Below are 27,742 nucleotides of genomic sequence, written 5' to 3'. Positions count from 1 at the left end.
GTGAAGCTTTTTCATCTTTTCAAGAGAAATCCCCCTGGAAAAATGATTTTATTTATTTTCCTTTATATGTAAGTGGTATGAAGCTGAAATTGGACTATAAAAGCTCTGGTACCCAAAGTTTTATAACAGAGTTATCTTATTCGTTGGCTCATAAACTTTGGGTAATTTCAATGATTTGTGATTGGTTGGTTCCAAACTAGTAGTGTCCAAAATTTTCAACCAATAATCCTATTATATAAAGTAGTAAGCGTTTTTTGTCTGTCCGAAAGGATCTTGCTAACCGCTGAACCGATATTGTTCTCCTTGACAGAGAAGCTTCTTATAGGTCATGGGAAGGTTTTAAACTATTTTGCGGGAGGGCTTCTTATAGGTCCTGGGAAGGTTTTAAACTATTTTGGGGAAGGGTGTCTTCATCCCTTCCCCCCAAATAAATACTCTTTTGAAACTTAAATTTAAAATGGGATGAGGTCGACTTTTCCCCCTCCTACCTTAAGTGCCCCTAGAGGCTTCTAGGGGGCGTAGCCGCTAGTTTAAGTATACAGAATTTGGGTTATCACTATTGTACATTGATTTATTGTCCATTGTCTTATCCCTTAAGATCCCTTAGAAAGTGCCTGCTTATATAAACATGTGATGTGTCTTGATATCTACTAGTAGCAAAGTTAAACAATATATTATATTATATATAATATTATGTACATATAAACTGCCTTTTTGGTGATTTCCCTCACAGTGGCTAGTCGAGCACTCAACCCCCCTAGCCAGTTGAAAATAAGAAAGGGTGGGGTTTTTACTTTCACTGTGACTTTGGGTTAGGTTAGGTTATCTTGAGTGCTAGTTAGCTCTGCAGGTTTAGGGCACCTAGTCGTGCGCATACCACCCCCTCCCTAATTTAAACCAAATTGAAAATAAGTATAGGAATAGGAAACAGTACGACCGATTATTCTTAATTTATTTTAAAATGTGAGAGTTCAGTGGTGGGGGGTTAAGTGATTGTTAAGCACTTTGAGGGAAAGCACTGTCCCTAATTCTTTGCTTTATTCTTTTTATTGTTATGCATTTTTTGGCGATAATTTCAGAAACACTGTGCCATTGGTAATTATTTTGTGAGGGAGGGAGGGAGGGGACATTGGAGTATAAATTATATTGTTTCCAAAATTTTTAATAATTTTAACTTCATAAAAGGGCAATTTATTCATATCATATCTTGGGTTGTACATCAATTTATCATTCAATGTCTTATCCCTTAAGATCCCTGAAATTAACTATGTAAAGTTTTGATATAGCACAGTTGTTTACGATAGAATATTGCTGGAACTAGGAACCTTTTTAGGCATTCTGATTTTACAAGAAAAGGTTTGTTCCCAGCAGTATTTTACTGTGAACTTAATAATAAGTTTTACCTACTCGTACCTTAACAATAAGGAAAGTTATGTTCATGAGTGGCGCTCAAATTTTTGATCAATAAAGAACACAGTAATGTGTTATACAGAGAAAAGGGGACTATGCATGAATGGGAGCAAGTGATTCTAAGCCCTTTCCAGCAATGATGTAAAGCATTTTTTAATGAGGAAAAATCTAGGTTGTATTTGATATTGAATTATAAATGTTTTACGATTTTTGTTAAAAAAAGTTACAAGTATATTAATCCCAATGTTAATTTAATTACAAATTACCATTTTTCTAGCTAAGTTGTATAGGTATGCTTTTTGTAGCTGCAATAAGGGTGGAAGGGGACGTGGGGCTGTTTATTACACTATTCCGTAAAGTTTTATAATAACGGTTGCTTATTCGTTGGCTTAATAACTTTGGGGACTTTTATTAAATTCCTTTTTAAATTTTATTAAATTAACCTATTAGTTTAACCTACACAATGGGTAATTTTGTGTATCATTATAGGGAATGTACACTAATTTTGCCATTGTCTTTGTCTTTTGTTTTTTTGTACATTTTTCTATATTTACCAAAGAATGTTTGACACCAAAGCTGGAAGGTGCTAAAGTTTATGTTTTTATTCATGAAAAAGTTCAGTTTTAGAAAGAGAGACGGACAAACTGATAATTGTTGAGTAGCTGCGCGTAGTTAACAAACATCAGAATAATTTCAGACGGGGACAAATAACCATTTTCACATGGAGCAATAGAAAAGTTATTGGGAATACTTCAAGAACCCAATGTTCTTGCATGAATTTTTAATTTTCTATAATGTTCTAGTTTGACTTTTGAAGAAAAAAACGACCAAAAATGTTCCAAAAAAAGGAAAAAATCTTCGAATTTTTGTAGAAAAAAATTGGAAGATTTTTTTCTGTTTAAAAATCACATTAATTGACGAGAAAAAATCCTGGAACGGAAAAACAGCTTTTCGCAGATATTAATTATTTTTCTACAAAAATTCGAAGAATTTTTTTTTTTTTTGTTGGAACATTTTGGCCGTTTTTCTAATTATCACAATGATTCATGGAGTAACATTGGGTTCTTGAAGCATTCGTAAATTTGTAATTTGTACCTGTCTGAAATCTCTGCCTCTATCCTCTATGCATATTTCCTGTATTAATTTCATATTTCAGAAGAAAAAATGTATCTGGAGAGGTAATTGAAATGGTTAACAGCGAAGCTTTTCTATAATTAAGATAGGTATGTACGTTACGGATAGCTCCTTTTTTCTGTAAAAAAAAGGGAGGGGTTATATAACTACCTAAAGTAAAACAAACGAAACCTTTTTTGGGTGGGGGAGTTGAGATTTTTTTTCGATTGGTGATTTCTATTTGATGTACCATCTCCCCAAAAAAACAGTTATAAATCTTCCCTGAAACTATAAGAAGCTTCACTGAAAAGACTCTATGGGAATGGTTACCACATTGGTCCAGAAGCTAGCGAGATCTTAAACCATACCTGAAAGACAGACATCCTGTTACTTTTATATAAGGATATTTTTCAGATAAAACCATGTCCTGTGTTTAAAAAACTAAGTATAAGATGGAAACAGAATATTTATCTCCCCCGCTCAATGTAGAAGCTATGAAAACAGGTTGGTAGATAAAAATAACAATATCCATAAGGAGCCAAGAACAAACAAAATTATGAATGGAGGCCCTAGGACAAACACAGGAGTGACAAAGGTCCGAGTGGATACTTAACCTAACCTAACCTATTTTAAACCATCTTTTAAAAATGTCTAAACCCTGCCGGAGGATTATTTATATATTCATATCCTAACCTAACCTAACTGTATAGAAACACAATTAACTAACATATTTTCTACACACATGCGTTTGTCCACTCCGACGTTTGTCACTCCAGTGTTTGTTTGTTTGTTTGTTCAAGAACCTGAATGGACAAACGTACAAAGCAAGTTATACAGCAGATATTTAGTATTATTTAGGAATAGAGAGAGGGAAAAAATAGGATAGAAATCACAAAACCTTCATAATTAATTCTGTTTATTTATGGTATTGTCTGCTTGAGTCATACTAAAGACGCTAAATGATACTTACTGCTGCTTTATCAGATGTGTGACACTTATAGTAATAGTTAAGGGAATGCCTTGGGCCATAGACAGGCGCAACTCATTTCCATGCCATAAACATTGCACACTTAGCACTTTACACAAATTTTGCGCTCAATGGGTTGAATGTCAGTGGGGTTATTCTATGCTGAATGTTTTGTCAAAATGCTAAAATATCAACATGTTTTAAAATGGAAGGATGGTCAGCAACTCCTTTTAAAGTGTACTCACTGTTACTGGAATCATCATACAATAGTTCAAAATCGATATGACGATTCTAATATGCTAAAATATTTTAAAATCTGTTAATATATAGATGAAGAGGAACCTCTAGACACTGCAGGGGATGATCCTACTGATCCCTCTGGTGATCCTATAGAGCCAATAACCCAAGTTAAAGAAGAGGACCTTGAGGTGTTTGAAGATACTTCACAATCTATTATTTATGCTACACAAGGTATTTCAATTTTCTCTAATTTGCAGAAATCATTAGACAATCAATGACTTATTTTTCTCTGATGTGCAAATATAAAATTGACATAAAAACAAACATTCCATTGCAAAAAACGCGATCTTTGGTTTGTTTAAATGTCCATTTATTTAGCATTTTTCAAGAATGTCGAGCATGGGAAAATTTTTAGAATGTGGGAACCATTTATTTTTATTTAAATGGTACATATGATTTTCATTTAAATTCATTTTTTGGACCCGTGAGAAAATTTTTTTAACGTGAGAACCATTTAATTTTCATTGAATTTCATTTTTTGGAAGTGTGGGAAAAAACGGGAGAAAAAATATGTTTTAGTATAAAGAAATGTTCTATCAGTTTCAAACCTTTTTCATTCGATAGATCATACTGACTTTGGAAAAACTGTCAGACCGATTTTTGAAATTCAATCTGTGAAAAAAGATATTCAAGTTTTAATTTTTTGTTTTGAAAATATTATTTTACATGTATTGACGCCATCTTGGATTATGAAAATTTTTTTTGTTAGAAGATTTTTTTTCTAAAATATTTTTAAAAAATTAACTTTTTACAATAAAAAAATCTTTGAACTTAAATTGACCAATAATTCAAAGATTTTTTCTCTTTGATTTGGAAGATTTTTTATGATTTTTATCATAACGCTCGATCATTTAATACCTTGGGATTTAAATATCCATTTATGCTAAATTTTGTTTGCTTAAATAACTCATTTTCTTGAAAAAAATGTTCTTCTAGCTTAAAAAATAAGAAAATTCAGCATTTTACATTTTGCAGAAAAGGACATAAAACAAAGGTTGATAGATAAAAGGGTAGGGAAGCGAAATATGACTTTGACTGAATTATAGTCTGAAATTCATTATCGAACTGGGGAAATGCACAAAAATTTTTTGCCCTCTAGCTCTAATAGGAACTGAGATAATAAGGGGAGAGTACTTGATATGAATGTCGTCTTTGCATATTTTAAGTAATGAAATACATTTTTAAGTGGTTAGATTCTAAAACTCAATTTTTTAAAATTCTTTTTCGTTCAGAAATTTTTAAAAAGTACATTTTATCTGTTGCATATCCCTCTTTGCAGAATTACGATATGAATCCGCCTTAATTAATATGTCTATATCTTTCCATATGTGTTAATTCTATATCTATCTATCTAAACTGTGAACCAAATAAATAGGCAAATCTGAATTTTCAGAATAGCAGCTTTATTATTCATTTAGGATGATTTTACTGTAAATATGAAATGTAGATGCATCTTTTGGTTACATGTTTCCACCGTTAATTTTTATTAATCAGCACCAATGATGCACAAGATCTCAAAAACAGCATTTGGGGGAAAACTGGTGAACCAAAAAGATATGCAAATCCTAAACAAATCAACGGAAAAGTGATTTTTTTTCACTTTTCTTTTCTTTTAAAGATATATTCTGATAAATTAACAATTTTTTAAGGGATTTATGCATTAAGGGGGGGGGGGAAGTTTTGACACATTTGCGTAAACAGGGAGTATAGACTTTATCTTTGGACTGAGAGTATAGGTTATTAGGGATAAAATCATTCTTATATGATGAATTTTCCCAAGTTTTAAGATTTTTTGGATAGGCCTCCAGGTTCCGGAGCTCCAGGCCTCCAGGTCCTCTCTGTACAGGTAAAAATGAAAAAAAAAATTTTTTTTTTGAAGAGTTAGAAGTCAACTTATGAAACAAAATATGCGTTTTTTTCTTCAAATATGTGAATAACATTCAAAAATATGCATATTTTGTTTCATAGGTTGACTTCTAACTCTTCAAAAAAAAAATTATTTTTTTCATTTTTACCTGTACAGAGAGGACCTGGAGGCCTGGAGCTCCGGAACCTGGAGGCCTATCCAAAAAATCTTAAAACTTGGGAAAATTCATCATATAAGAATGATTTTATCCCTAATAACCTATCCTCTCAGTCCAAAGATAAAGCCTATACTCCCTGTTTACACAAATGTGTCAAAACTTCCCCCCCCCCTTATCATGAAATATAGTATAAGGTAGAAAAAAATGATTTTTCTTAATAAGAAATATTAAAAAAAAGAAATTCGACCCCTATCACTTTAGAGGACAGCTGCTGACCTCCAGTCTTATGGATGAAGCTAAATACATGTTTAAGATAAAAATTTCCCTAAAAAGTATTCAAAAATGTTTTTTGATGTGTTAAAAAAATCCATTTTAAAATCTTGTTTTTGAGGATGATGGCCTTGAAGATGCTCCTACTGGTGGAAATGGCGAGCCAAATGTTATCAAAGTGCATGCCCATGATGACAACTTATATATTGAACTATGGTCCAATTTTTGTATTCATTGCAATCTCCAATGGAGCCTGATGACAAGAAATATAAACATCTTCTAAAAACTACAGTACCTAATTACCTTATGAATTGAAGTAATTAAAATTGCAATTTTTTTTCTTTTTCAATACTGCTTAGCTGGAGGCTGCTATGAATACAAAAATTGGACCATAGTTCAATATATAAGTTGTCATCATGGGCATGCACTTTGATAACATTTGGCTCACCATCACTACCCCTAGGAGCATCTTAAAGGCCATCATCCTTAAATTCAAGATTTTAAAATGTATTTTTTTAACACATCACAAAACATTTTTGTATACTTTTGAGGGTAATTTTTATCTTAAACATGTATTTAGCTTCATCCATAAGACTGAAGGGCAGCAACTGTCCTATAAAGTAATAAGGGTCGAATTTTTTTTTTCTAATATTTTTTATTTAGAAAAATCATTTTTTTCTACCTTATACTATATTTTATGATAACTAATGCATAAATCCCTTTAAAAATCATTAATTTATCGGAAAAAATCTTTTAAAGAGAAGAAAAGTGAAAAAAAATCACTTTTCAATCTAAAAGATGCATCTACATTTCATATTTACATTAAAATCATCCTAAATGAATAATAAAGCTGCTATTCTGAAAATTCAGATTTGCCTATTTTTTTTGTTCACAGTTTAGTTGTAATAATGTCATTATATATATTTATCTATCACTTAACATATCACCTATCCATCTATTATTCAATTCATCTATCTAACTATCTATATCTATCTATCTATCTAGCTGTAGCACAAGCTACAGAATCAGTAAACAAGACAAAGAAGTATGTCTCTAGTTCAATATCTGTGGATATCTATCTATCTACCCTCTATCTATCTATATATCTATCTATCTAGCTGTAGAACAAGCTACAGAATCAGTGAACAAGATAAAGAAGTATGTCTCTAGTCTAATATTTGTGGATATCTGTCTATCTACCCTCTATCTATCTATCTAGCTCTAGAACAAGCTACAGAATCAGTGAACAAGATAAAGAAGTATGTCTCTAGTTCAATATCTGTGGATATCTATATCTGTCTATCTACCCTCTAGGTATCTATCTATCTATATCTGTCTATCTATCTAGCTGTAGAACAAGCTACAGAATCAGTGAACAAGATAAAGAAGTATGTCTCTAGTCTAATATCTCTGGATATCTATCTATCTATATATATAAATATATATCTATCTATCTATCTATCTATCTATCTATATATCTATCTATCTATATATTTATCTAGCTGTAGAACAGGCTACAGAATCAGTGAACAAGATAAAGAAGTATGTCTCTAGTTCAATATCTGTGGATATCTATCTATCTATCTATCTATATATCTATCTATCTATCTAGCTGTAGAACAAGCTACAGAATCAGTGAACAAGATAAAGAAGTATGTCTCTAGTCTAATATCTGTGGATATCTATCTACCTACTATCTATCTATCTATCTATCTCTATATATAAATATCTATCTAGCTGTAGAACAAGCTACAGAATCTATGAACAAGATAAAGAAGTATGTCTCTAGTCTAATATCTGTGGATATCTATCTATCTATCTATCTATCTACCTACTATCTATCTATCTATCTATCTCTATATATAAATATCTATCTAGCTGTAGAACAAGCTACAGAATCAGTGAACAAGATAAAGAAGTATGTCTCTAGTCTAATATCTGTGGATATCTATCTATCTAACTATCTATATATCTATCTATCTATCTATCTATCTATCTAGCTGTAGAACAGGCTACAGAATCAGTGAACAAGATAAAGAAGTATGTCTCTAGTCTAATATCTGTGGATATCTATCTATCTACCCTCTATCTATCTATATACCCATCTATCTACCCATCTATCTATCTATCTAGCTGTAGAACAAGCTACAGAATCAGTGAACAAGATAAAGAAGTATGTCTCTAGTCTAATATCAGTGGATGAAGTAGCTGACAACCTGCTAGTGGCTGTCAGATGCTGTAAAGGTTAGCAGTCCATTTTTAATTGTGTAGATATGTCGGTTTATTATATTAGTCCCCAAGGTTTTATAATAACATTTCTTATTCGTTAGCTTAACAACTTTAGGGACTCAAAAGGTTTCGACCACTAATTGTAATATACGGAAAAGGTAATTTATATTATCATCATTGGGAATGTTTATCAATTTATCAGCCATTGTCTTATCCCTTTATATCCCTGTTCTGTATGTCTATCCGTTATATTGTTGGTATTATTTCTGAATTTAAAAAAAAATACTTATAGTGTTGGTGGTACCTTTTTTAAAAATAATTATGATCCTTCCTACATCGTATTGGAGAACCTATCGGTTCAGAGATTAACGAGATAGCGGATAGACAGACAAATAGACATCCTGTTACTTTATACAATTACTAGCGGCTTCGCCCCTAGCCTCTAGGGGCTTTGTATCAAGAGGAGATAAAAAAAATTAAGGTGAAATTCGTAAAAGGACCAGGGAAATCTTCAGAAAAAAAAGGACCAAGGAAATCTTCTGCAAAAAAAAGACCAAAGAAATCTTCTGCAAAAAAATGTGAGGAGGATTTTTTTGTTTTTGGGGGGGTTGGGGTTGTCCCCCCCCCCCCCAAATATAATAGCCTAAAACCACCACAGGACCAGTAGGTATGCACCCTGAAGAGTAGAATCCAATCGGTTCAGTGGTTACCGAGATCTTAAGCTTCAGACGGACGGACGGACGGACAGACAGACATCATTCTACTTTGTATTATAGATATCCTATAATATAAAGTAGTAAGCTTTTTTTGTCTTTATGGTTGTTCTTTGCAGTGAAGCTTCTTACAGGTCTAGGGAAGGTTTTTAAGTATTTTGGGGGAGGGCATCTCCACCCTCTCAATAAAAAATGACCCTCCCCCTCAAAAATATTTTTTTTACTTTTTCTGTTAAAAAATTAAATTGAAAAGTGTGGGGGGGTCTACTTTTCCCACTCCCACCTTGTGTGCCACTAGAGGCTTCTAGGGGGCGTAGCCGCTAGTTTAGATAAATGACCCTTAGATTTGTTTATCTTTGCTTTTATGGATGTTGACATTGCATGTTGTTTGTTTATAGAGGCCAGTGAAGCTTTTCAAGAGGCAGCTAAAGTTTGGCAAGAAATACAAAGGTAACCTTTTTAGCCCTGGTACACCACAAGGTACACATGGATAACCTCTAGAGGACAGGTACACCAGAAGGTCTTATTTTGGTGTACCTGAACTTTTAAAACCACTCGTTTTATAAATGCGTAATCCGTACTGTCATTCGTTTGGGAACTTTTACAAAATCTTGATTGGTTAGTTCAAATAATTCCATTCTAAAGATGGGGTAATTTTGTTTATTTTCATTGGGGTTGTCTTTTTTATTGTCTTATCCCTTAAGATCATAGACGTCCAAGGGGGGGGGGGGTAATGGGGCGATTACCCCCCCATTTAAAATTCACCCCTACCCTGGGGGTGCCGTAGGCACCCCTAACCATATAGAAGGGAGTATTTTATTACCCCCCCCCAAAATAATTTTGGGGGGGTAAATACTCCCCCAAAATAAAAAATCTCTAACAAAAAAATTATTTTGCGCGCTACGCGCGCATTTTTTGTACTAAATTTTTAATAAAATTTAAATTACCCCCCCAAAAAATTTTACTCCGGGGATAAATTTTGGGGGGGATAAACAAATTTTACCCCTGCCAACAGATTTCAGGGGGGGTAATTACCCCCCCCCCCCCCCAAGCAAATTTTACCCCCGGGGTAAAAATTTTGGGGGGGGTAAAAAAATTCGCGGCGCGCTTCGCGCGCCATTTTACCTTCCCCAAAACCGAATTACCCCCCCTTAAAAAAATTTTACCCCCCCTCCAAAAAAAAGCTTGGACGCCTAAGATCCCTGAAATTATATCGATACCCAAACATTCTCTCAATGTCTTAATAATTTCATTGATTATAAAATCTTTGGGTTGTACAAACTGGCAGTGTTCAAACTTTTCATCCAATAATAGTCTAAAAGAGGGGTATCTTTGTAAATCATCATTGGGTTTGTTTTATTTTATTTTTTTAAAGACAAAACATCAGCTCAGCAGATCTAAAGGAAGAGAAAGAAATATGTGATCAAGTCAAAACTGAGGCGGGGGATCAGTATGATAATTATCAAGAGGATTATCAAGGTAAAATTCACGAAACCTTATTTGATTACATTTATAGGTCGTTTGTGTGGCATGACTGACAGACGAACGGACCAGAGCTGGATCTTTAAATCATTTCAATGGTGCGCCAAATCGGGGTGAGCCAACTTTCCACCAATGAGAGCAAAGCATTTTACGAAATTCCGCGCTGTGATTGGCTGAAATTTGGCGGACCATTGAAATGATTTAAAGATCCAGCTCAGGTAAATTATATGCTGGATGCTCATCGATATAAGGAACCTACTTTAAAATATCACCCGTCTTTCTTGTATAGTAGCCGAAATTGTAGAATAGGAATCTAAAAGTCAAACACAAAGACCTTTTCCTTAGCAGACCAAAATTTATATCACTTAACGCCTTGACCTTTATTAAAGCAGACAATTTTATTTATTTAAAAAAGATTATTGAACAGTAATGGACCTGCTCTAGAGTCAAATCATACCTTAACACAAAGAACTTTTCTTAAGTATTCTAAAATAAGTACCACTCTACGCATTGACCTCTTTTATAGCAGACAATTTTTCATAAAATTCAAAAGTCGTAAAATAGAAATTAATCTGCTCTAATCAAATCATACCATAATACAAAGACCTTTTCTTTAGCAGACATAAATGTGAACCTCTAAATGCATTAAGACCCTTTATTTTTAGCAGACATAAAGGTGTACCTCCAAACTTATTGACCTCTTTTTTAGCAGACTATAATGAGTTTCTCTAAACGTGTTTACCTCTTTTATAGCAGACCACAATGTATACCTCAAAAACTCATTGACCTCTTTTATAGCAGACATTTTTTTATTTTAAAATCATATATCAGAAATCGGCTTGCTCTAGAAGTCAAATAATACCTTAACACAAAAACCCTTTCTTTAGCAGACATAATGGTGTACCTCCACACTCATAGACCCTCTCTGTAGCAGACATAAATGCAGGGCGACCACTGCATACTATATATACTATTTATACTATATAGGATGAATTTGGATACTATATCATACTATATGACCAAAATTTACTATATATACTATATATTTTAACCTTTACTTGACCAAAATTTACTTTATATACTATATGATATTACATTTATATAACAAAAAACTAATATTGCAAGTTTTGTGACAACGCCTCTTAAGGAGCGTTTTGTCTTATTTTCACAGTAGGTTTTCTCTTATTTCTAGCCCCTGCGGGGGGCTCAAAAGATACTGTGATACTGTGATTATGATATAAATATCAGTTATTTTTCATAGAGTTAACTTAAGGGTGAGGGGTAAGTTTTACCACTTTCGCTTACTCAGTGATTATTAGGCTAGGCATTAATGTGAGACTATAGGGTATTTGGGACAAAAATTTACTTTTGGGTAGTAGTTCACTTATATTCAATATTTTTTTGGATAAGTTTCCAGGTTCAGGTAGGAAAAAGGTGGTTTCTGGACAGGTAAAAAAATTGTAAAATTTAGAGATCAACTTATTAAACAAAATATGCATCTTTCAGGATATTATTAACATATCTGAAGAAAAAAATTAAAATTGGCCTCAAAGTTCTGGTCCTGCAGGCCACCAGGTCAACTCTGGACTGGTAAAAATTGAAATTTTTTTGTTTGATGAGTTAGAGGTCAACCTATAAAACAGAAAATGCATCTTTTTAGATGTTATTAACATATCTGAAAAAAATTGAAAATTAGCTCTTAGGGTCAAGCCGTGCAGACCTCCAGGTCCATTCTGGACAAGTAAAAAATCAATTTCTTATTCTAAGAGTTAGAGGTCAACTTATAAAACAGAATATGTATTTTATTTTGGATCTTATTAACATATCTGAAGAAAATATGTAAATCGGCCTCCTAGTTCAGGTCCTGCAGGCCTTTTGGTCCACTCTGAACAGGTAAACAATTAAATTTCTTATATGAAGAGTTAGAGGTCTATTTATATAACATAATATGCATTTATTTGGATAATATTAACATATCAGGATCCAAGTTCAGGTTCATTCAGGACAGGTAAAAGACTCAAATTTTTAATTTGAAGAGTTCAAGTTCAGGCCTCCAGGTTTTCTCTGGACAGAGTCTACAATCTACATGGAAGCTTGCAGCACCTTGACCTGGAGGTCAAGGGAGGGGGGGAGTTCTGACACATTTGCGTAAACCTGGTATATAGGCTTTATCTTTGGATTGAGAGGATAGGTTATTAAAGATAAAATCATTTTTATATGATTAATTTTTCCAAGTTTTAAGATTTTTTGGATAGGCCTCCAGGTGGTCTCTGTACAGGTAAAAATGAAAAAAAATTTTTTTTAAGAGTTAGAGGTCAACTTATAAAACAAAATATGCTTTTTTTAATGTTATTCACATATTTGAAGAAAAAAAAACATGCACTCTAACTCTTTAAAAAATTTTTTTTTTTCATTTACCTGTACAGAGACCACCTGGAGGCCTGGAGCTCCGGAACCTGGAGGCCTATCCAAAAAATCTTAAAACTTGGCAAAATTCATCATATAAGAATGATTTTATCTTTAATAACCTATCCTCTCAGTCCAAAGATAAAGCCAAAATACCAGGTTTACGCAAATTTATCAGAACTCCCCCCCCCCCTTATTTTTTTCTTCAGATATGTAAATAACATCTAAAAAGATGCTTATGGTGTTTTATAAACTAACCTCTAACTACATAAATAAGAAATTTTGATTTTTTCCTGTCCAGAGTCCACCTGGAGGCCTGCAGCATCATACCTGGAGGTCGATTGTCATTTTTTCTTTAAACATATAAATAGCATCTATAGAAATGCTTATGTTGTTTAATAAACCTCAAACTCCTTAAATTTAAAATTTTTAGTTTATTCATGTCCAGAGTCCACCTGGAGGCCTGCAGCTCCTAAACCTGAAGGCCAATTTTATTTTTTTCTTTCAATTATATAAAGAACATCCAAATATAAGCTCATTTTGTTTAATAAATTTACCTTTAACTGTTCAATTAGGGAAGTTTTATTTTTACCTGTCCAGAGTCTGCAGGACCAGAACTTAGAGGTCGATTTTAATTTTTTTCTTCAGTTATGTTAATAACATCCAAAAAGATGTATATTCTTTTTTACAAGTTGACCTCTAATTCTTCAGAGAAGAAATTTTAATTTTTTACCCGTCCAGAGTGGACATGGAGGCCTACAGGACCAGAACTTGGAGGCCGATTTTAATTTTTTCTTCATATATGTTAATAGCATTCAAAAAGATGCATATTCTGTTTTATTAGTTGGCCTCTAACTCTTCAAATAAAAAAATATCTATAACCTGTTCAGAGTGGACCTGGAGGCCTGCAAGACCAGAACTTGGAGGACTATTTTAATTTTTTCTTCATTTATGTTAATAACATCCAAAAAGATGCATATTTTGTTTTATAAGTTAATCTCTAACTAACTCTTCAAACAGAAATCTAAATTTTTTTACCTTTCCAGATAGCCTGCAGCACCTGAACCTGAGACCTATCCAAAAAATGATTAAATATATGTGAAATACTAACCAAAAGTAAACTTTTATCCTAAATAACCTATAATCTCACATTGATACCTTGCCTAATAATCATAGAGTAAGCCCCTTATATGTGAAATTGCTTTGATAACAGCTATGCTTTGAGTTATTATTGATGATATATATTGTATATACTATGTATTACTAAATAATTTTAAGTCCGATACTATATCATACTATATGAGGTTAAAAAAATATACTATATATACTATATGGATTAAAAAAATATACTATAAAAATACTATATTTTTTTGGTTTCGGAGTGGTCGCCCTGTAAATGTTATTGTTTACCTCCAAACTCATAGACATCCTTATTAGCAAACAATTCTTTGTTTAGATTATTCTGATGATGACATGGCCTATGAAGGTGTGGATGAGGAGGAGGGGGAGAAACTAAAATTAAAGGGAGAAGTTTCTGATGATGAGTCCACTGGGTTTATTATCACAGGAATCTTTATTTTTCATTTATTTTTTACCCTTTTCACTTCCTTCCCAATTCATATTTTTTTTATGGTCTACAGTTGTATCCAATGACGAGGGATGTTATGTTTATGACACTAATCCCCAAAGTTTTATAATAATGTTTTCTTATTTGATTGGCTTAACCACTTTGGGGTCTTTTCGTGAATTTTGATTGGTTAGTTCATTAATTTGAGTTTTTCAACCACTGATGATAATCTTCTACAGAGAGTAAATTTTGTGTATCATAATGGGGGATGTAGATCAATTTGTCTTATCCCTTTAGATTCCTGCTAAAAATGAAATGAAAAATTTTTAGAAGATGAATCTGGTGAGAAAGTATATTCTTGTGATTTCGATGGCTGCGGCTTCTCTAGGAAAGGTAGGAAATATTTAAAAACAAAGCTATTCTACAATGACAGTCTGTTTGTACGTCCGTCCTGACCGAATAGCTCTTATCGTTAATTTTTGCATGCTAGAATTGTCCAATCGATTTTATCATGATTCTTATAACAGTAAGGTACGATGTAGAAAAGGTAGTCTAGACTTCCATTTTTTTTTTTTATAATATAACAATTTAAACAAAAATAATAAGATAATAGAATTAGATATAAGAATTTGCTTGAAAATATTTCGCAAGTTATTTGTTATAAATATCAAATTTCGACATTATCCTCTTAGAAATATTTTTTTTTCAATGTTGAAAATTTATATCCCCCCCCCCCCCCCCCCCCAGTTGTTATCCTGGGTTGTTGAATCTGACGTTAGAGTGTCATGGACAATCAATAACTATATTATTCTTTTATAGAAAGTCTGAAGGTGAAGAGACATCGTAGGAATGTTCATCTCAACTATACACCTAAATGGAAGCGACGCAATAAAACTGACGGTAGGATAATTGGGTCAAGTGCAGAAGTTGTGAAAATTTGGGCATTGGATAGAAAACTCGGGTATAGCCCCCCTTCTTGGCAACGCCTCTTAATAGGCGTTTCCTCGTATTTTCACAGCAGCTTTTAATAGGTTATTTTAGGTTAGGTGATTGCCCCGCAGGGTTAGAGCCCACCGCAAGGGCTAGAAAAAAAAGAAAATCTACTGTGAAAATACAATGAAACCCCCCTTAAGAGGCGTTGCCACGAAAGGGACTATACCCAAAAACTCCTGTTTGCTAGCAATCTTTATTTACTGCTGGTAACATCGATAATTTGTCAGTTTCCAGCTACCAGGAACCTAGATATTGCTAGATCCAGGAACCATGTAATAATACCAGAAAGCAATCGTTACCAGCAATATTTCACCATAAACTGCACTTGTCCCGGACAATTTTATTAATATTATGATCTGTTCTGCTACAATACAACCTTCCTTGTCTGTTTGTCTGTATTGTTCACATGGATGTTAAATATTCAATTCATGGATACTATGACGAGAAAAATTGTCTGCTAACATGGACATCATTTATTGGTTTGTTCATCCAGTTGAAGTAGAGGGGATGGGGTAAAGGTGGTAGAAGTGGAGAATCGTTATTATAGCCCGCATAAAGTTTCACTTTATTAGAATACATGGTATGTCTGTATGTTGACGTCTATTAGTAAATTTTGTCTGGTTGATCCGCTTAAGTAGTGTCCAAACTTTTAAACCAATAATTTTAATCTACAAAGGGTGTGATAATCTTATTTATCATCATACGGGAATGTCTATATTTATTGATCACCCATTGTCTTACTCTTATCCCTAAAGATCTCTGGCACGTATTTTTGTTGCAGGAGTCAGAAAGAAATATCCATGTCAATTATGTGAGTCACAATTTTCTGCCGAGGAGAATCTGAGAAAACACACCCTTAAGGAAATCATATATTTAAATAATTTGAAAATTGAGGGGGGGGGGGGATCATTTACCCCGATCTTGTAACCAAAGTATCTAATATTTATAATAAAGTAACATGATCTATGTGTGTCTGTGTGTGTACTGAAGGATCTCGCTAACCACTGCACTGCATCGAACTCATATGATTCTTCTTTACATGGTAGCTTCTCATAGGTCCAGGGAAGGTTTATAACTATTTTGGAGGAGGGTTCCAGCAAAGTCCAAAATTACCCCCCCCCCCCCCCCCCGTAATTTTTTTAGACTTTTACTAACAGGATTATAATCTGTCTTTGTGTTTGTTGATACTCAAAAATTTATTTTTTCGGGTGCTATAGAAGATAAACAGCTTAAACTTTTATTTCAAAATCTTATGACATAATATTCGCATACCTAGGTACATTTTTTCTTTTTCTTTATGTCAATTCCTTTATTTTAGGTACTGTCTGCTTATAGATTTTATCATCCTTATTAAGATAACAGAATTTGTGTATGCGTGTGTTTGGAGCTTGAGATCTCGCTAACCGTTGGACCTAGATGGTTTTCCTTAACAGTAAACCTTTTTATAGGTCCAAGGAAGACTTACTTTGGGTTAAAAATTTGGGGGGGGGGGGGAGGAAAGCCGGAGAAGAAGGGGTTTAGTGTTTGTTATGCATTTTGAGGGAAAGTATGAATATACAGGGATGGAGGGGACATTTGTTTCACTATTCTCCAAAGTTCTAAAATGACGTTTCCTTATTCGTTGACTTTGCGGACTTTTATTAAAGTTTAATTAATTGGTCAATTAAGTTGAGTGCACAAACATTTCACCCACTATTTGTAAACTCCAAAAGGGGTAATTTTATGTATCAACAATGGGGATGTACATCAATTTATCTGCCATTGTCCTATATCTTTAAATCCTAGGTCCAAGTATACATCCATGGGGCACTCCATATTTGTGAATATATGATTGTATGAAGATCCATAATGAGCCCACAGTGAAGTGTAAACACTGTAAACTATTTTTCATTGGGGATGGAAGAGAGAAACTCTACGCTCATATGTCTGAAAGGAATATTAAAAAACTTAACATATGATAATCCTTATATGAAAGGAACAGGATGTTTGTTTGTCCTGGTTTGATAGCCTGGGACCCTCAATGCTAACATTTTAATATCCACGGAAAGTTGTTTATTAGGGTGTCCCAGGAAAGCCATTTTTTTTACCAATTTTGACAAGCACACTATCTAAACCCAGCACCCTAATGAAATGATGATTAGGTATTGAACCTAAAAATAAAGATCTAGGTCTATTTATTCAGCTTTATGTAGGTAAAATACAAGATTTTTTAGACTCCAAAAATTTACTGCATTAGAAATACCTATAGCTTTCCTAGCCTAAGAAAATCTCAAAAAAAAACAAATAATTAGCCAATTTCCCTAAAAAAAACCCTAAAAATCGTTTTTCAGTCATTTATTAGGCTAGGTGAGAGTTATTTTAAAACGGACTTTGGTTCCTGATTCTGCACCTTGATGCAATACAATTTTGACTCCCATAAGGGGGGAAGTAAAAAATCGAAATTTACATAAAGATGAAAGGTACGAGTGGTCTTTTAATGAGTAATGGAATTTTTTACAATAGTGTGCTAAAAAGTTTCTTATATGCGATAAGAATCTATTCCTAGATTTTTTTGCATTAAAAAAAAGTTAAGTTTTTTTGTTGAAATTCTAGACATCCTGATGAGGCTTTTGTGAAGAAGGACCCTGTACCTCCGGGACATTATTTCAAATATTTCAAAGAAGAAAACGGAGAACAGGTTCAGTTTTGCTTTTAAGGGGGGAGGCGGATGTGTTACTTTTTGAAACCAAAACTAAAAGTCAACAAAGGAACTCAACTAAAAAAAGAGTTACAGGTCTGAGATTTTCAGGGCGACCACTGCATACTATATATACTATTTATACTATATAGGATGAATTTGGATACTATATCATACTATATGACCAAAATTTACTATATATACTATATAATATTACCTTTATTCGACCAAAATTTACTATATATACTATATGATATTACATTTAGTTAACAGAAAACGATTTTTGTCAGTTTCGTGACAAAGCCTCTTAAGGAGCGTTTTTCCTTATTTTCACAGTAGGTTTTCTCCTATTTCTAGCTCCTGCGGGGGACTCTAGGGGACTCTAGAAAATCCCTAAAAGGCTAAAATATATCATTGTTTGTGATTATGATTTAGATATCAATTATTTTTCACAGAATTAACTTAATGGGGAGGGGAAGTTTTGCCACTTTCGCTTACTCCATGATTATTAGGCTAGGTATCAATGTGAGACTAAAGGTTATTTGGGTAAAAGTTTACTTATATATAATCATTATTTGGATAAGTCTCCAGGTTCAGTTGCAGCAGGTTAGTGCTGAAGTGGTTTCTGGACAGGTAAAAAAATCTCAAATTTTTGTTTGAAGATTTAGAGATCAACTTATTAAACAAAATTTGCATCTTTTAGAATATTATCAACATATCTGAAGAAAATATTAAAATTGGCCTCCAAGTTCTGGTCCTCCAGGCCTCCAGGTCCAATCTGGACAGGTAAAAAATCAAATTTCTTATTTTAGGAGTTAGAGGTCAACTTATTAAAAAGTATATGTATCTTTTTGGATGTTACTAATAATTTTGAAAAAATATCAAAATCGACCTCCAAGTTCAGGTCCAGCAGTCCTCCAGGTTCACTTTGGACAGTTAAAAATTAAAATTTCTTGTTTGAAGAGAATGCTTTTTGGATGTTATTAACATATCTGAAGAAAAATCTTTAAATTGGCATCTAGGTCCACTCTGGACAGGTAAAAAATCAAATTACTTATTTTAGGAGTTAATGGTCAACTTATTAAACATAATATGTATCTTTTTGAATGTTATTACCAATTTTGAAATATTAAATATTAAAATCGACCAAGTTCAGGTCCAGCAGTCCTCCAGGTCCACTCTGGACAGGTAAACAATCAAATTTCTTATATGAAGAGTTAGAGGTAAATTTATATAAAGAAAATGCATTTATTTGGATTATATTAACATATCGGGCTCCAATTTTAGGTTCACTCATGACAGGTATAGGATTCAAATTTCTAATTTGAAGAGTTAGAGGTCAACTTATAAAACAGAATATGCATCTATTTGAATGTTATTAACATATCTAAAGAAAAAAATTAAGTCGGCCATCAAGTTCAGGTCCTGTAGGCCTCCAGGTCTTCTCTTGACAATGGAGGCCTGAAGCACCTGAACCTGGAGGGCAATTGTATTTTTTCTTCAGATATGTAAATAACGTCTGAAAAGATGCCTTTGGTGTTTTATAAACTAACCTCTAACTCTATAAACAATAAATTTTGATTTTTACCTGTCCAGAGTCCATCTGGAGGCCTGCAGCACCATAACCTGGAGGTCGATTGTCAATTTTTCTTTAAACACATAAATAGCATCTAAAAATATGTTTATGTTGTTTAATAAACTAACCTCTAACTCCTTACATTTAAAATTTTGATTTTATACCTGTCCAGAGTCCACCTGGAGGCCTGCACTGCAGCACCTAAACCTGGAGGCCAATTTTTTTTCTCCTTAGAATGTATAAATAACATCCAAATATAAGCTCATTTTGTTTAACAAATACCTATACCATTTATTGTTCTAATAAGAAGTTTGATTTTTACCTGTCCAGAGTTCATCTGAGGGTCTGCAGCACCTGAACCTGGAGGCTAAATGTAATTTTTTCTTTAAATATATAAAAAATATCCAAAAAGAAGCTTACTTTGTTTTATAAGTTGACCTGTCCAGAGTAGACCTGGAGGCCTGTAGGACCAGAACTTGGAAGTCGATTTTAATTTTGTCTCCAGTTATGTTAAGAACATCCAAAAAGATGCATATTCTGTTTTATAAGTTGACCAATAACTCTTCAAATAAGAAATTTGAATTTTTTACCTGTCCAGAGTGGACCTGGAATACCAGAACTTGGAGTCTGATTTTAATTTTTTCTTCAAATATGATAATAGCATAAAAAAAATGCATATTCTGTGTTATAAGTTGACCTCTAACTCTTTAAATAAAAAAAAATATTTATAACCTGTCCAGAGTGGGCCTGGAGGCCTGCAAGACCCGAACTTGAGAGGCCTATTTGAATTTTTTCTTCAGATATGTTAATAACATCCAAAAAGATACATACTTTTGTCTGATAAGTTGATCTCTAACTCTTCAAGCAGAAATTTTAATTTTTTTTACTTGTCCAGAAACCACCTTCCAGCTAGCCTGCATCACCTGAACCTGGAGACCTATCCAAAAACCAAAAAATGATTAAATATACGCGAAATACTACCTACAAAAAAGCAAACTTTTATCCCAAATACCCTATAGTCTCACATTAAATTGCTTTGATAACAGGTTTGCTTTGAGTTATTATTGATTATGTATATACGTATTACTAAGTAATTCAAAGTATGATTCTATATCATACTATATGAGTAAAAAAAAATATACTATATATACTATATGGATAAAAAATATATACTATAAAAATACTATATTTTTTTGGTTTTGGAGTGGTCGCCCTGGATTTTGCATGGCAGTTGCTTTATAGAGGTACAATATGGAACTGTGAAGAAACGGCGGCGCAACCGCCGAAAACCGCCGTTTCCCGCCGAATTTTATTTTGCAATTTCTCGGCGGTTTTCGGCGGATGCGCCGCCGTTTCTTCACTGTTCCATATTGTAACCCTATAAAGCAACTGCCATGCAAAATGTCAGACCTGTAACTCTTTATTTAGTTGAGTTCCTTTGACTTTTAGTTTTGGTTTCAAAAAGTGGCACATCCGCCTCCCCCCTTTATATTTGGACTGTAAATTACATTGGTACCTAAAGTTTTTATAATCATGTTTTCATATTCGTTGTCTCTAGGTATTACTTGTTGAATTCTGTCATAACTTTGTTCAACTCATAATTTGGATCTATAGAAAGTGTAATTTTCTTTATTTATCGTCCATTGTCTTATCCCTAAAGATCCTTGTGTTGCAACATCCATTAGATGATGATTACTGTAATGATTAGGTACGAATTAGATTCTGTATTATCGTTGCTAGAAAGTCTGTACGCCCCTATAAAACATGTTGATTACTACATTTTTTGACAGCAATTTTTGTATGATTTAATTATATTTATTTAATTTTTGGGACAACGATTACAAGATATAATATTTCAGCGAAGCAGGGGCTGCTATTCAGCCAATTAATTCCATTTGAAATTATATATTTTGTTGGCGTAGAGTTGGCGTAAAACTTGTTTTTGAGGTAACTAAAGGGTAGTAAATAAGAAGGGGAGAAATAAGAGCGTTGAGGGGAAATGTTCACATAGAATTGTTTTTCAGAATCACATTCCCTTTTCCCTGGAGCGAATCATTTCTATAATCAAGTTCCAAAATGTAAGTGTGTCCCTAAACAGAATCCTGCATTTACGTAATTTTGCAACAAATCTATATACAATTTTGTTTATACTAGTATTCTGCTTACTTATTAAGTTTTAACATTTTACAAGTCAAGTGTTCATGTTCGTTTGTTCCGTTTGATTTGTCATCCTTGTTGGCCCTGAAACTTTAGATATAGTTGTCATGGATATATATTTTCTGATAATGTCTCACCTCATTAAGCAGAGAAAACATCTGATAGTCTTTAAGATATTTTATGGTAGCCTCATAACTATATGTACTAACGCCATATTTCATTTTAGTCTTTGAAAAAGATAGTATAGAAAATTAGTAGAAAGGGATGTGAAAAAAACTTTTCCAATCCTGAGCCTTAAGAATCTATGATTTTACTAATATACATATGAAAGTACAAGACTTTCAGTAATTGAGAAAAATTGAAGTGGAGATCAGAAATGAAAAAAGGGAAGGGTAGGTTTCGGGTAAAATCCGCAAAGGTGTGTGTTTTAAGGCTTAAAAATAGTAGTAGAACGATAATATTCACTAAATATGTGTATTTCTTATTGAAAAGAACTATAGACAAATTTTTTTAAAAGAAGTTAACATAAATTTTTATCGTTCTACTACTGTTTTAACTTAAAACACATAATCTACACGGATTTTACCCGAAACCTACCCTTTATGTAGGATTGATTAGCTTCTCATGGGTGTGCCTCTGGTCATCTAAAATATATATAGAGATTTAATATGTACATATAGTACAATAGTTCGTGGAGTACCCCATGGTTGCATATTAGATCCATATTTTTCTAGGAATGTCTGTACTGCACCTTCAAGTGTAAGAGAGGAGACTCCAAGGAAAATCCATACAATGCAATCAGGAAAAAATTTCACATAATTCATTTTTGAATTAATTCATCATCTAAGACAAAAAATGTCCTTCACTTTCTTTAAAAATTACAGGATCTCGCTTACTGCTGAACAGGTATGGTTCTCCCTTACAGTGTAGCTTCTCCTGGTAAGGTATATAACTATTTTTGGCGAGGACTCCCCCCTCCCCCCATTAGGCATAGGAAAAAAAACTACCTATTCCCCTCCTGGAGATATGGGGGAGAGGGGGCACTTTACTACATATGAATATTGGGGTATAGTCCCTTTCGTGGTAACGCTCCTTAAGGGGCATTTCTTTGTATTTTCACAGTATCTGTCTCCTATTTCTAGCCCCTGCAGTGGGCTCTAACCCTGCGGGGGGCTCTAACCCTACGGGGCCAATTGCCTAACCCTGCGAGGCAATCACCTAACTGAATACAACCTAACCTAACCTAAAATAACCTATCAAAAGCCATTTTGAAAATACGACTAATCGCCCCTTAAGGGGCGTTGCCACGAAATGGACTATACCTGGATATTGTTATCTAGTTAAAATATGAAAATGTGAAAATTTTAGGAGACATGTAAAAACACATTTGGTCCAGAAGAAACTGTTCAAATGTGACGAATGTGATTATAGTATTGAACTAGCAGAAAATCAACACAGGAATACATCATATATACACACAAACACATACACACACACACATACATACATAAACACACGTACCCACACACACACACACACACACACACACACACACACACACACAATATACACAAAGACACACAGAAAGTTTTGTTAATACGCTTTCTAAGTAATGCCTAAATGTTTCAATAATTCACTTACAAAGTTTGAAACTGATAGGACAATGTTAATTCTAATGTACGGCATTAAAAAGGGCATTTTAAGATAACTTAGACAGGGAGGGAGGGGACTTTGGGGCATTAACTTTGATTGGTTGGTTCATTAAGTTGAGTGTCCAAACGTTTCATCCAGTAATTGTAATGTACATAATGGGTAATTTTATGTATCATAATTGGGGACGTACATCAAATTTTCGGCCATTGTCTTATCCCTTTAGATCCCTTTAACTTAGCTGTCTGAATACACTTCAAGGAAATATTTTTGGGTATTGTACCTTTCGTGGCAAAGCTTCTTAAGGGGCGATTCTTCATATTTTTTACAGTAGCTTTTCTCTTATTTCTAGCCCCTGCGGGGGGCTCTAGCCAACTGCCTAACCCTGCGGGGCAATCACCTAACCCAATATAACCTAACCTAATATAACATATTAAAAGCCATTTTAAAAATACGACGAATCGCCCCTTAAGGTGCGTTGCCACGAAAGGGACTATACCCATATTTTTTTGTGTACATTGTCTAATATGATGTATTGTGGTGTTATAGGACCTATCTGAAGCAACACATAGAATCTGTACACCGGGGGGTCAGGTACCCTTGTCCCTGGGAGGGATGTAATCATCAGGTGAGGTACCCTTGTCCCTGGGAGGGGTGTAATCATCAGGTGAGGTACCCTTGTCTCTGGGAGGGGTGTAATCATCAGGTGAGGTACCCTTGTCTCTGGGAGGGATGTAATCATCAGGTCAGGTACCCTTGTCCTTGGGAGGGATGTAATCATCAGGTGAGGTACCCTTGTCCTTGGGAGGGATGTAATCATCAGGTGAGGTACCCTTGTCCTTGGGAGGGATATAATCATCAGGTGAGGTACCCTTGTCCTTGGGAGGGATGTAATCATCAGGTGAGGTACCCTTGTCCTTGGGAGGGATGTAATCATCAGGTTAGGTACCCTTGTCCTTGGGAGGGATGTAATCATCAGGTTAGGTACCCTTGTCCTTGGGAGGGATGTAATCATCAGGTTAGGTACCCTTGTCCTTGGGAGGGATGTAATCATCAGGTTAGGTACCCTTGTCCTTGGGAGGGATATAATCATCAGGTTAGGTACCCTTGTCCTTGGGAGGGATGTAATCATCAGGTTAGGTACCCTTGTCCTTGGGAGGGATGTAATCATCAGGTTAGGTACCCTTGTCCTTGGGAGGGATGTAATCATCAGTTGAGGTACCCTTGTCCTTGGGAGGGATGTAATCATCAGGTTAGGTACCCTTGTCCTTGGGAGGGATGTAATCATCAGGTTAGGTACCCTTGTCCTTGGGAGGGATGTAATCATCAGGTGAGGTACCCTTGTCTCTGGGAGGGGTGTAATCATCAGGTCAGGTTTCTTTGGATATTTTAGTGATGGGAATATGGACATCAAATTTAAGCCGTATATCTTGATTAGAAGCCGAGAAAATCACGTTTCCTCATAAATGTTTAATCCAGACGGACATTTCGAATTTTTGAGTAGTTCGAATGCTAAACTTATGTATATTAAAGTTTATTAAACCATGCCTTTCATTATTCGACATTCGTCTGGAAGTCCTAAGTGTGTATTGTATGGTAATGAGTTGCGCCTGTATAGGACCAAGGCACTCCCCCCTCTCTCGCGCACTAACTCTTAATACCGTGCATCTTACAGTAGGTTCTACTTTCAATGTCTTTAGTTAATTTAATGGGCAAGATTCGAAACCATCACCTCCACCCAATAACGAGCGGATGCGCTAGGCGTTACGCAATAGCCACGGGTTTGCGGTATACTTTACAATGTCCAAGTCATATATTTTTCATTATGGCTTCTAAACCGATTAATATCCGCAGGATTAGAACCGGTTCTCAGCTACACTGAAAAATAATGTAAAGCATCGTATTGCAGATAATTTTAACTAAGATTTAAACTAGTTTTGTTTGCACGGGCCTCAGGCCCCGCGGGTCTAACAAAACTGGAATTGATCTTATAATTTATCATTTTATTATCCGCGGAAATTAACTTAATGTTTTTTTGTTCAGGCTAAACAGAAAAGAAATTTAAAGAAGCACATAGAAGGAGTACACGAGAAGAAACCTTTAAATTGTAAGAAATGTCCATTTTCCCACAGGGATCAACAGGCTCTCAGGAGACATGTCAGGGTAAGCACACCACCTCCAGGGATATTAAGGGATAAGTCAATTGGATGATAAATTGATACACATCCCAAATGATGATTAAACAAATTGAGAATCATATTTTAAGGGAGTTGATACAAAACAGCGAAAAACATAACAGCGAATATTACAAAACCGTGAAATTACAAAACAGCGAATGTTACAAAACAGTGAAAAACAGCGAAAAACAGCGAAAAATAATATACCTTATATATAATATAAAAAAATCAACAATAAAAAATAAAAAAATAATGTTCTAAATTTTAAATGAAAATCTTCCAATTTTTATAATTTTTTGTTTGTTTTTGGACACATAAATTGTTCATTGATTAAATGTATACTTTTCTCTTTGTTTGAATAATAAATTTTAAAAAAATCCTACATAGTTAGGTATACTTTTGAAACATTCGCTGTTTAATAATTTCGCGGTTTTGTAACATTCGCGGTTTTGTTTTTCACGGTTTTGTATCCACTCCATTTTAAGAACCATGATAACATCCTTAAGTAGGTAATGAAGCACTAAAAATTATATACAAACGGATAAAGTGATTTAATTTTTTTTTTAAAGAAGAGGATGCAATCTTTTTTCGTCAAATTTTTTTTTTAGAAATGAGAAAATTGGCGGGAATTTCTTGGGTTAGATTTTACAGTGAGGAGAAAAAAAATAGATAGGGGTAGGAGTTGAAAATATTTAGCAGGTCTGTCTATCTATCAGAGTTGGATCTTCAAATCATTTCAATGGTGCGCCAAATCGGGGTGAGCCAACTTTCCACCAATGAGAGCACAGCATTTTACGAATCCAGCTCAGGATTTCTATCTGTCTTTCTGTCGGTCTGTAACATTTTTTATCTTTTAGGAAATGCACATGGACGAGAAATGGTATTGTGATGAATGTACCTTTATAGGGCCCAACATGACTTCAATTAATATTCATAAAATCAAGGAAATTCAGAGTTATTGATTGATTGCATAATTGCCGCGTCACGCTACACATGATTCAGCGGCATTCGCGCCTTAGCTGTTACGTTGTTGTGTAGACTGAAGATTTAATTTGTTATGAGCTTTATATTTGTATTTCAGAATATTGAATATTACGTGGATTTTCAGTATGGCTCAGAAATGAATTAGTTTTAGAAATTAAAGCTATACTGGAAATAGCTAAAAAATACTTAAAAAATAGAAATATTTAAAGAAAAACAGGATGACAACATCCATAAGTAGCAAAGCACAACAAAATTATTGATAAGATTGGTAAAATAGAGAATAGAATTATTGAAGAGGAAATAAATCACGAAACCTTTCTCACATTTAAAAATTGAATCCCCAAACAATTACATCCCTTATGATTATACTAAGGAATAACCTTTCTGTATATTACAATTAGTGGTTGAAACTTTTGTACACTAAACCTACTGATCCAACCAATCCAAATTTAAGAAACGTTTCCAAAGTTGTTAATACATCAAATAAGAAAATTTTATTATAAAACTTTGGGGACTAGTGTAATAAACAGCCCAATATCATCTCCCTCCCTGGATTGCTCTGAAAATGTGGGTGCACAGGCACACGGGGCAAATGCTCAGCTCCAGGTGAGAGAGTATGATGCCACTATGTTCAAGGATGAGGAGGGCAAGCGTGTCAGGCAGGAGTTATAGCAATACTACTTCATAAATCCGCGATCGTGGCTCAACACATAGCTCATCCGCTCGTTGTTGTTAAGGTGATGGGTTCGAATCTCGGGCCCCGACACCGCGTCATAACTAAAGACTTTAAAGATGGTTCCTATTGCTGCTATGTCAGGTGCGCGACGTTAATAGTAAGATTAGGGGGAATGCCTTGGCCCATAACAGGCGCAACACATGACAATGCACAGTTAGGACTTCTCAGACAAAGGTCGTGCAATCAAAGGGTTGGTTTTCTGGTTGATGTTACTAAACCTAATATCCTTGGGTGTTAAAGTATCGCAGATGTCGCTCTGGATTCTCTAGATGATCAATTAAAAATCGAAGGAGAATCCCACACTTACGAGT

General features: G+C 34.2%; 2 protein-coding genes across 7 annotated transcripts in view; both read left to right on the top strand.

Moving 5' to 3' along the window:
• Nucleotides 1-2,199, top strand: part of LOC145307484 (uncharacterized) — a 48,564-nt gene extending 46,365 nt beyond the window's left edge. For 2 of the 6 annotated variants that reach the window (XR_013875496.1, XR_013875495.1), the window contains exon 31: nt 599-2,199. The gene's annotated coding sequence lies outside the window, so the exon portion shown is untranslated. The remainder of the gene's footprint in view (nt 1-598) is intronic. The other 4 variants (XR_013875498.1, XR_013875500.1, XR_013875499.1 and 1 more) reach the window with 4 other exon arrangements.
• A 373-nt stretch (nt 2,200-2,572) lies between these two features.
• LOC145307485 (zinc finger Y-chromosomal protein 2-like) overlaps nt 2,573-27,742 on the top strand; it is a 35,363-nt gene continuing 10,193 nt past the window's right edge. Inside the window, exons 1-19 of the mRNA XM_080149937.1 lie at nt 2,573-2,633; nt 2,938-3,027; nt 3,821-3,961; nt 8,218-8,328; nt 9,425-9,476; nt 10,402-10,505; nt 14,371-14,481; nt 14,812-14,874; nt 15,301-15,381; nt 16,256-16,335; nt 17,316-17,407; nt 18,067-18,151; nt 22,619-22,688; nt 23,255-23,344; nt 24,086-24,128; nt 24,285-24,318; nt 25,578-25,697; nt 26,569-26,656; nt 27,276-27,354. Coding sequence (XP_080006063.1) covers nt 2,976-3,027; nt 3,821-3,961; nt 8,218-8,328; nt 9,425-9,476; nt 10,402-10,505; nt 14,371-14,481; nt 14,812-14,874; nt 15,301-15,381; nt 16,256-16,335; nt 17,316-17,407; nt 18,067-18,151; nt 22,619-22,688; nt 23,255-23,344; nt 24,086-24,128; nt 24,285-24,318; nt 25,578-25,697; nt 26,569-26,656; nt 27,276-27,354 — 1,496 coding nt within the window. The 5' untranslated portion in view covers nt 2,573-2,633; nt 2,938-2,975. The remainder of the gene's footprint in view (nt 2,634-2,937; nt 3,028-3,820; nt 3,962-8,217; nt 8,329-9,424; nt 9,477-10,401; nt 10,506-14,370; nt 14,482-14,811; nt 14,875-15,300; nt 15,382-16,255; nt 16,336-17,315; nt 17,408-18,066; nt 18,152-22,618; nt 22,689-23,254; nt 23,345-24,085; nt 24,129-24,284; nt 24,319-25,577; nt 25,698-26,568; nt 26,657-27,275; nt 27,355-27,742) is intronic.

The sequence above is a fragment of the Acartia tonsa genome, chromosome 15 (assembly GCF_053477335.1).
Source record: "Acartia tonsa isolate MP-2025a chromosome 15, ASM5347733v1, whole genome shotgun sequence".
Classification (NCBI taxonomy): Eukaryota; Metazoa; Arthropoda; class Copepoda; order Calanoida; family Acartiidae; genus Acartia; species Acartia tonsa.
Note: the sequence above shows the minus strand (reverse complement) of the source record. Positions and strands in the feature narration are given on the sequence as shown.